Source organism: Halyomorpha halys, unplaced genomic scaffold, assembly GCF_000696795.3.
Source record: "Halyomorpha halys isolate HHAL.00 unplaced genomic scaffold, Hhal_1.1 Scaffold2056.1, whole genome shotgun sequence".
NCBI lineage: Eukaryota > Metazoa > Arthropoda > Insecta > Hemiptera > Pentatomidae > Halyomorpha > Halyomorpha halys.
The window spans coordinates 37,730-49,021 of NW_027108459.1; the positions used below are offsets into that span (position 1 = coordinate 37,730).

At 28.2% G+C, this 11,292-nt stretch overlaps 1 protein-coding gene across 1 annotated transcript in view; it reads right to left on the reverse strand.

Moving 5' to 3' along the window:
• Window positions 1-10,097, reverse strand: part of LOC106691067 (transcriptional repressor CTCF-like) — a 12,300-nt gene extending 2,203 nt beyond the window's left edge. The window contains exons 1-7 of the mRNA XM_067046778.1: window positions 9,782-10,097; window positions 9,004-9,063; window positions 8,269-8,340; window positions 7,803-7,850; window positions 5,281-5,337; window positions 4,812-4,859; window positions 2,036-2,086 (exon numbers count right to left, since the gene is read on the reverse strand). Coding sequence (XP_066902879.1) covers window positions 2,036-2,086; window positions 4,812-4,859; window positions 5,281-5,337; window positions 7,803-7,850; window positions 8,269-8,340; window positions 9,004-9,063; window positions 9,782-9,794 — 349 coding nt within the window. The 5' untranslated portion in view covers window positions 9,795-10,097. The remainder of the gene's footprint in view (window positions 1-2,035; window positions 2,087-4,811; window positions 4,860-5,280; window positions 5,338-7,802; window positions 7,851-8,268; window positions 8,341-9,003; window positions 9,064-9,781) is intronic.
• Between the last annotated feature and the right edge of the window lie 1,195 nt (window positions 10,098-11,292).

The window sequence follows — 11,292 nt, forward strand, 5'->3', positions numbered from 1 at the left end:
TTTTTTTAATATATTTAAATTCTATTATTAGTTTATTCCTATTTTATGTGTATTTCATTCACATATAAATTTATCCCCCCCTATTCTTTAATTTATTTTTTAACTCATTTATTTCTCTATTCACAATTTTATTCCATTCATATACTTGTACTATTTTAGGATTTGAACATTTTTTTAAATTTAATTTTCCATCTTTTTTGTATATAATTATTATATATTTATTTTGCTTAAAATTTCTGAATAGTGGTGGTTTAGTCCTTTGGAATCTGATTTGAAATTGACGGTTTAATTTATGTTTTCTGAGATATAAATCGATTCTAATATCTTCCTTCTAAGGTAAGAACAAAAAAAATCAGTATGTAAGTGAAGGAAATTGTTATAAAAGTAATTAAAAGGAGCTGTTTGTAGGAATCCTTGAAAATGACCTAAGGGGTCGAAACGTCGAAAGTTTAAAAAGAATAAAGTTGAGAGAAAAAGGATCAAAATTATTTTAAAGAAACTTTGACAATATTTTTAATACACGAAATAATAACCTCTGACTGAGAACCAGGGTGCTAATCCGTGGATAGAAGAACAGAGTAAGGCAGTTGAGAAAGCCATAGGAAAATTAAAACATAATAAAGCAGTGGAAATTGATAATATTCCTAGTGAACTAATAGTAAAATACGCCTTTTCGTTGAAACTATCTGGGAACTTGAGGAAATGCCAGAGGAATGGGGGGAGTCTCTACTTACCCCTGTTTACAAAAAGATGCTGAGGACGGATTGTAATAACTATAGACGGATCTCACTACTCCCTGTGATTTTTTTCAATTCATTAAATATTACAGAAAAAAGTTTAAATACAACGGGGTAGTTTGAGATTTACATAGATTTCAAAAAGGCCTATGATTCTATTGACCACTAGAAGCTGTATAATATTTTGTTTAAACAAGGAAATAAGTAAATTTAGAACAGATGCGCATGAATGAAACATTTAATAAAATAAAAATCTGTAATCATCATTCTGGGAAGTTGGAGGTTCGGTTGGGTGAAGAACAAGGTGATTCTTTATCACCTACCTTATTTAATCTAGCACTAGAGTAAGTAATTAAAAATAAATGATGAATACAAAAATGGGTATTAACACTTTAGGAGATATTCACGTTTAAAGCTTTTCGGTGAGCGAGCTCAAGAAGAATATTCAACATTTTGTGTTATTTATTACATCATGTTATTTTATTAAAAGATTGATAACTATATCATGAAATTGAAATAACAGTAATAGGAATTTTCCCCAAGTACCAAATGAATAGAGGTATGAACAATGATAAACATGGAGGTAAGTATCATACATCACCTTCGTGAGATAATAAGAGAGAAATATGGACTTACCTTATTATAACAAGTATTCTAGTGTATATTTCTTTAATTTTTAGAACAATAATGTTGACTATCAGAATTTTGTTTTGGACCAGTAGCAAGAGATCCCATTGTAACACAATAATTAGATTAGAAGGCAACTGTGATTAGTAATTATTTTATTCATATTGATGCTGTTAAGTTATTTGTTATATAAACTGAATAAATGAAATTCACAGTTTACCTCAAGCTGGGATGATGGCCCTCAAATATTGGCTTAAGATTATTTTCGAAATAAAAATAATTAAATAACAAAGGTTATTTCTCACTTCACTTTACTAATTATTAAGTGTTTATAATGTTGATCTTCTTGATTTGATAAAAATTGATCGATAATTTTCTTTTGATATTCCATCCCTACAACTGTGTGAAATAAGAAAACTGGCAATATTAAAAGTTCAACATTCCTACAAATAGACGATTCAAAGGGTGAACTAATTCATCTGTTGCCAAGTTGGGACTAATTCAGCAACATGGCAAAAATGACCACCACCCTTGTCTTGACGTTTACTCTTATATCTCATGAAGGTGTCAGAAATGAAAATGGAGTAATGATCACACAGAAAATAATAAATATAAAATACTATTCTCGAGCTTGCTACCTCAAAGATTATAATAACATGAATAATTCTCACCATCATCTGGAACAAGTAGCTCTCCTTCCTGTTTAACATGATCGTGGCCACCTATCGACAAGTAAATAATACTTTAAAAAAGAGAATTCAAATGAAATAATAATTTTAATTTAAATCTAAAGACTCCAATGAGGAAGGAAATTACATTTTAATCGTTAATGAAAAAGCCACATTATCTTTCACTAATAATCTTAGTATCCAGTATTATATAGTATTATAGTAATCCATAATAATCTTTCTTTATTTCCGTTTTACAACGGTTTGGCCATTGATGTTATCTTTAGGTCGACTAAATATATTGATATGAAAGATGAGGTAAATGGTCGAAACATCCTAAAAGGGAAATAAAGAAAGATTAGTGAAAGAGAGTAATGTTCACAATGAGTGAACAAAAAATAAACATAATTCCGTCTCAAGGCCCAAATATAAATCCACTCAGGACATCAAAAATAATACTCCCATGGGTTAAAATAATTTTATATGCCTCCGTTTCTACATTCGACATCAAAAGAAAAACAATTAAAAACTTTTTTCGTAATATAAAAAATGTCAAAGGATTAAAATTGTTCTACTTTAGTGTGTGTAGGAGATATGTTGTTATCACGTACAATGCCTCTTAATAAACTTTAAAAGCTGGATTGAACTTAAGAATTGTCTTCAGTGGTTACCGCTCTCCGATTTATAATCCTCATCTTCAAAAATTGATCTGATGTATGGAGATATGGATGATCATATCTCAAAGTTATTATGTATGGAGGCAGTTGTAGTACTCCTACAACCTATATCTCATGTATGCAAGGGCTCTGGTTCCTCCTGAAGTGATTTAGAAGAAATTTATTCTACACCATTTTATAATGAAATGCTTCTTTGCAGATTGATATTTTAATTGTTTACCTTTTTCCTAGCTCCAATATCTGCCACTTTTGTTTTTTGAAACATACAATTCTTTGTGTTTTACCATTGACCATTTACATTTACTTAATATAATAATTCTAACTATTTATCTCCTAAAATATAAACCTTGTGAGATGGCAACACTGCGTGGACAACACTGACGAGCGAGAGCAGGAGAGAAGGTTTTTTTTTTTTGGACAGGAGTGATAATGAGAGTGTATTGAGTTCAACAGAAAGGACCGTTCATGAGATTCCACTAAAGCAGGAAAGAGTGACATGTGCTAGATAACGAGTTAATTTCATGTTTTCATTAATTACATAAAGCAATTTTTGATTTCTCATATACTCTAAACTTATTTATTTCTTTTTTCTTCATTAATAATATTTTTAATACTTATTTTTTGGATGAATTCTCACTATGACTAAATTCTAAATTACCTTATAAATTATTTTTAATTTTCTTGTTTTAATAGTTTTGTTATTTAGGGCTGATTAAGGCCTAAAATTTTAACCAAAACTTTAGCACCTAAAAATGTTTTACTTACTGATGTTTGCCATTACTGACCACACACACCCCCAACCATCCTTGCAAATTTTTTAAGACCTTAGAAATAAATTTCTGAATCACAATATCGTTCAATTATTACCACCTTCCTGAATTATGGAAAATACTTTTTAATATAGCCTTAGAATTTGATTTGGGTCATTGGGTGAAGCCAGTGATTGGTGGTATTAGTATTAGCATTGAACCTTCGGGTTCGCTAAGCTTTTCTAATTATTATTACATTGAAAATTAATAACTTATAAAAAAGAGGACAGATAGCATACTTTTCAATCTATATTTTTATAATAAATGTTATTTGCAATCAATAATGCGGGACTAGAGGTTGGGTATGTCAAACTTCATACATATAGCTGCAGTTGCAGTCATGGCTACAAAAGTTACTGTAATGGTTGTAAGCTATCGCTAAATGAGCCTTAATGTTTTATTTGTAACAGACACTACATGCGCTACACTGAATAACTTTTCAGAGTATTATAGGGATGTACCAAGTAATTATGAAGATATTTCCAGTATTCGTGGATTTAAAAAATAACAAAATAGTGATTATAATACATAACTTGTAACAATAGATTTCAAAAGTACATTACTATATTTTATTGAATGCTAAAAATATCAAATGATAAATTTGTGGTGGCAAGATTGTAAATGTCTTCGGCGGCAATAATCAACGTTAGCAAAGAAACTGTTTGAAATGGGTTTGCTACTGCTGAAATTATTATCAACATTTTTATTTCTCTAGTATATTTCTTTAAAATCTATTTTTATTTATAATTCATTTAATGTTTCATTATTTTACATTTGTTTTAGTGGCAAACCCATTTGAAACCTCTCACTGTATGATCAATTAATTAACTAGGTGTGTTTTTCGTATGCTTAAAAAACTGAATATTTCTGTGCATAATAATCGTCGAGTCTGATGTTTTATGTTCAAGTATAAACATTGTGGTTTAGACTAATAAATATTGTAACAAACGATTCCTCTTTATCATTACAATCAGAACACGCAGCAAATATTGAAGAAATAAATATAGGTAATAATCTTATTAACATTATTTCATCAAATAATCATGACTTTGGAAATAATCCTTTAATTTATTTAATTAATACACTATTTAAACAGTGCTCAAGTGACTGTTCAAAGATTCATTTCTTCACAGAAAAAAAAATTAACTGACCCAGTAGGGAATCAGTTTCCACACTGTTCTGAACCTGACACTCTGGGACTGTTGCATGGTCCCATCGATAAAGCTAAGTTAAATTTTGAATTTTTGTTAAAAAATTTAAAACAATACAATATTAATCTGAAATTTCACTCACCATAGTTAATGTCCAGTCTTTCCTCTTCTTTGATATTGATTGTTGGGACTGCAACAAAATAATTATTTAATTTAAAAATGATTTAGTATTACTAAAATCTTAGATGTTGCCGTTATATTATACTAGCTGACCCAGCAATGGTTCACTATTGTTATTGTTATGCAGAAGAAACCCACTTACCTATTGTAGTTGAAACTAAGAAACTTATATTACATTAAGCAAAGTAATTTATTTTAATTAGTTTTACAGAACTTGGTGGTTCCTCACTCATTTCAGTTTCCTTACTATTAAAAGATAGTACAGAACATAACATAAAACAAAAACACAACTGAACATAAAAACATATAGGACTAACAAAGTAAAAAAACAACTAATTGTCAGAAACTTACGGAGGGATTTCAAGAATTGATAATAGAAAATTACAAAAATCCAATGACATGACAATATATAAGATTAAAATAAAACCTACCATTAGGTTCAGCTTCATCTGTAACTTCTTCTTTTATTGAAATTCCCAAATTCATACCTGGAAAAGAAAGAAAAAATTATGTGCGCCATTACATAGCGAGGACAGTTATTAACAAATATTATTCAAGCCTAAGAAAACAGCTAATAATCACTTACCAGTTCCATCCATGGCTAACCAACAAATTTATTAATTATTAAATATTTATTAATATTTTTATTAATTATAAAGCAATTAGGTTGGTTAAAGGCTATAACTAATATAGTAAGTAACCTTCTTAGAACTTTTAGTACAGGAATTAATTTGAGATTTGCCGGTAGGCGGTCTAGTGGGGTCCATACGACTTGTTTATTAAGCTTGAATCCAACTCACCCTGTAACTAAATTTTAAAATATTGGAATTGGTAGTAAGAATTGAGGTCAAGTGTTTTCTGATAAGGCATATGTTAAATTGAATAGTTTGGATCAATAATTACAAATAAAACTAAAATAAAAGCCAGATACATGAAATTCCACTGAATGAGAAATTAATGAATAACCATCTACGTGAATGCTCTGAATTAACGTTAATTATATAATGATTAATTGCCATAAAATATAATGTCAAATATATGACAGTAATGTATGATGTATGTAAATTAATATAGATAATAGCTGTACATAACTATATTCTAAAAACAATATTCCAATACTTTTTCTGAGAATTAATATTCTAATAGTTTTTATATAATTGAGTTTTATTAGTTGAAATAACACAAAAACTAGATCCTTAGTTCACACAGATTGTCTATCAGCTTTATATAATATAACCAACTAAACAAACTAAATATAATATTATATATAAAGAATTTAAATTATCTAAGAAATAAGATAAATGTAGATATTGTTGAAGTATAAACATCATTTTTTGTAAGATCAATTGTTGATCTTCACATTATGTAACCTTGCTATAACCTTAGTGTTATTGAGTTTTTTGACTTAGATTACTGTTAACATGTGCTACATTTCTTTTATGTTGTGATTATTAAAAGCTTTAAAAACAGTGTATCAGTGAGTAATTCATTTAAATTACCTAAACAGGTTATAAGTCCTGCATGAAGTTAAAAGGAACATTTGTAAAGAAGTAAATAAATAAAGATTTGTAAGACATCAGTGCTCTGAGGTTGGTTTTTTTTTCTTATTTTCTTAAAATATAGAGTCCAAATCAATCATGATTCCTCAGATTGCTCTGTTAGAAGGGAAGAGCAACTGGGAAAACTGGAAGGTGAAAATAAGAATGGGATTGAAAATGATACCTAGGGCAATAGATGTAATAGATGGAACTTACAAGTGTCCTTCAGAACCTGCTGGCACAACTGATAAAGAAGCTTTGAAAGCTTACAATACAGATTTAGCTACATTTAATAAAATTTACAACCAAGCACTGCTGGTTATGTCTAATAACATGACAGAGAGGTTTGGAAAGGTGAGATGCCATGAGTCTGGTAGAGATATTTGGTTAGGATTTAACATGTTAACTCTTTGATACATTTTCAGAAGATACAATTTTTGATATGTATAATAAATATTTTGAAAGTAAGTGGATGCCACATGATGACACTCTTACTTTTATTACTAGAGTTTCCAATGCATAGAAACAGTTGAGAGGGGAAATTGATAAGCAGCCTGCTGATAACAAAGATATTTTACTTATATGAAAAATTTTAAAGTCTCTTCCAGATAAAATCAAATCATTTATTGCTGAATGGAGACTCATAAATGAACAGAACAGGAGTTTAAATAACCTTACCCAAAAAACTAATCTTTCTTTATTTCCCTTTTACAACGGTTTGGCTATTGATGCTATCTTTAGGCCTACTAAATACATCGATTTGAGAGAAAGGGTAAATAGCCGAAACATCCTAAAAGGGAAATAAAGAAAGATTAGTGAAAGAGAGTAAGGCTTGTTGATTATTATAAAAACATTTCACCTAAAAGAAGTAAATATTATAATATACATTTTAAAAAATAAAATAAATAAAAACTTAAATTACAGAATGTTAAATTTAATGTTGATTTATTATTGCTTATTTGCTTTGTAAATCATATAAGTAAAATAACAAATTTATATCAGTCAAAAGATGTTAAGTTGAGAACAATGAGTGGACAAAAAATAAACATAGTTCAAATAGTCAACTAGGAAGTCGGTAGAACTACTGCTATATTGAACAATTAAAGTAAAATAATTTCCAACTATTTTAGTTTGTTATTTAAAATATTGCTACATTTTAATAAATGTTTAAAATATCAAATAATAATTCCAAGAAATAAATACAGTTAATTATTTAATTGAGATTATTTCATCAAATAATCATTACTTCATAAACAAAATTTTAAGTACATTATGTAAGTAACGCTCAGGTTTAGTTTCAAAGATTCATTTTTCAGAACAGACCCTCACCACCTCTAATTGATGAAGCTAAATCCAATTTGAAATTTTCATCTAAAACTTACAATACTATAATATGAATCTAAAATTTCTCTCACCATCGTAAATCAAAAGTCTTTCCTCTTCTTTGATATTGATTGTTGGATCTGCAACAATATACAATATATTAAATTAACAATTAATTTAGTATTAATAATTTATATTGTCGCCTTTATACTATAATTTCATATGATATATCACTAAGAAATATTAAAATATAAAATAGCGTTAATTATAAAACTGAAAATTTCATTAAAAAAAAAACAAAAGTTAAATTTTTTCTAGAATATCAACTACAGAAACAATAATTCAGAAACAATATGAAAACTAAAAAACGTTTGATCATGAATAAAAACTCATCATACTATTAACTAAACTTTAGTAACTACAATAAAACTAATAAGAATGGTCAAAAATACAAAACAATGTTACTCTTACCACATAGAATTAAAAACAATCATGAAAAAATGATTATATATACATATATATATATATAACATTCAAAATAAAAATATTAAAACTTACTAGTTGAGAAATTTGATTGGATTGTTTCATTCGTCATTTCTTCCTTAATGGAAATGCCCAAGTCACTTATACCTGAAAGAGTATGTTTATATAAATATTATTTAAGATCAGACATTTAATTAAATAGTACTATTTTCTAAAGGTTGAAAACCAACAATTAAAATATAATTCAATTTTTCTTTTAATGAACTGACTACAGTGGAATCCCACTTATACCATCATAGTTGGGGCAACAAAATCAAAAGAAGTGTCAAGACTGCATAATCCAGAGATCATAAAATAAAAAGAAATTTAATATAAAAATTAAACTATACATCAAATGTACTAAAGGTAAATTTATTGGATTTCTTTAGTTACATGATTAAAATTAAATATGCAAAGAATAGCACAATTTTTAACACATAATGGTCATAGTAAGTGATTTTTATTAATTATATCAAAGCATTTCCTTACTCTTTTTAGTTTGCTCACAATTAAAAGTTATTACTACAAAAGTTTAAACACAACTCAACAGAAAAATGTACAATACTAACAAAGTAAAACTTTTGTATGAAAATGCATCATTGCTAATTAACAGACATCACAGTAACTTTACGTAACGTGAATGTAACTTATTGATAAATTTTTCAGTTTACTAAGCAATTAAGAAAGAACTTTATCAATAAAAACTTCAAGAATCAATAATATAAAACTACAATAAAAATGTACAACATTCAACTAAAAAATAAAACTTACCTTTAGTTTCAGTTTCATCTGTAACTTCTTCTTTAATAGAAATTCCCAAGATATTAATTCCTAGAAAGGAAAGAATACATAAAAAAACTGTATGATACGAAATTTATTAATAAAACAACCCAATTTTATAGTGGTTACAGAACATGAGTTAAACGTGAATGCTCTACCATTCAACAATATAAAAACAAGTGTCCATGAAATAATCAATACATGTCATCCAATTAAAAACGGGAAAAATAAGACATTTTGGGGACAAAAAAAAAAAAAGATAGCTAAAGCTAAACTCACTTCAAACTGTAAAAAAGTTTTACAGCAAAGTATACTGTAATAAGCAGTTACTAGGAACCTTGTAATATACCCTGAGCCCAAAACCAAAAGGTGTTTCACATATTTACTGAATGTTAGACATTATGTTATTCTAAAAAATAACATCACCCTTTTAAGCCTAAATGCAAAATTAGATTGAAAATACTAACAGAATATTGGTTGATGGACCTAATTTGCTCTAAAATATATTAGAAGTCATAAATGTTTCTATAATGGTAGTTACAAACAGTAAGTCAACAGTGACCATTTAGGGAACATTAAAATAATATAAAATAGAGGAGTTGTTCTTACAGTTAGAGGTCACTTCACTATTCAATAACAGATTAATATTATAAATTAAAGGAAGGGAACCTTTTCAAATCGGTCCATAATTTGTGTACCCCATTACAAAGCGAGGACAGTTATTAACAAATATTATTCAAACCAAAGAAAACAGCTAATAATCACTTACCAGTTCCATCCATGGCTCACCAACAACGATATAACCTAACGCACTGTTATAGACTGGCAAGGCGGCGGCTGGCCAATATCTTCAAATCCTCGCATCTTAATAAAGTCTAAAATTGTCTTATAATCTTAATAAAGTCTAAAATTCTCTTATAATCACCAACACACGATCCTAAAAAAATCTTAAATCTATTTTGTGCTCAATAATACAAAAAATAAATAAATCAGATCAGCTCTTGGCTTACTCGCTCAAAGTAATACAACCAACGATATCATATCGAATTGCAGCGATGTTAACTTTCATAAGTCACAAAAGTAAATTTAAAATAAAAATAAATTATTTTACAATCGGTTTTCTTTTCAAGGTTTGTGGACCAAAAACAAAAAAGGAGTTTTATTTAACAAAGCATTGGCAAGACAAAATATGAATAAACGTACATACATTTCTTTGATCAGAGAATCACGTAAATGTTTTTAATGATGAGAAGATAGTTTACCCATCCACATGCTCGCGCATGTCTGAGTTCGCCATGACTTGGCCAATAGATAATAGATATGATGAGATGGTTGGGGGTGCAGTCAGTAAAAAACACAAACAAGTTGAGAGAACTTATTTAATTGAGCCAACGTTTCGGCCAGAGTTTCAAGCCTTCATCAGGGCTAAGAACAAAGAGCAAGATAAAAACCAATGACACAAGTAATGGAGTATACAGAATGAAAATTAGTAAAAATAAAGTGATGAAGAAAGTGGAAAATAAAACGTTTAATTAAATATGTAAGTAGAATAACATAATCAAGGAAAGAAAATTTTAAAATTATATAATAGGGGTATTCATGATCTTTAGTTTAACATGTTAAATGGAAGAAAATTGCCTTCTTTTGCCGTGGTAAAACGAAATAACATGTGACATGGCTGAGAGTCTGTTACTTACTAGTTATTATTTCTTACCCCTATTATTAAATCACAATAGATAACTTTAATAATACAACGGAGAAAAAAAAACAGAAGAGGTATTAGCAGACCGCCTTGTGTTGGATAGGGAGCGATTTGAATTTAAAAGGAAAGGATTGCGGAGGAGCTGAAGCTTCGTAAAATCAAAATACAAAAAAAATTTGAATTAAAAAAATTAAAACTAGAGCTTTTAAAGATGTCCGATTGACAAAATAATTGAACTTATTGATTTCATGTCAAATCAACACATTTCAAATACTTTTGATCTCAAATCTAATAAAATTTGACACCAAAGTAGTTTCCATAAAGCTTCCTGGCACCTAGAGAAACATCCAACAACAAGAGGATCCTCCAAGTTTTGAAATTATAGCTCTATAGTTTTCTAAATTGTTAATGGCTTATTTGAATACAAATAGCTGCACTCATGATTAAGGTAGAAACATGGAAGGAATGACATTTTGTAGCTATTTAAATTAATTTTTACCAGACATGTAACATTCTTTATATGCTTGTTAGAAAAATTTTCAAAGAAATTACTGAAAATAAGTGATTTTATTCTTAAA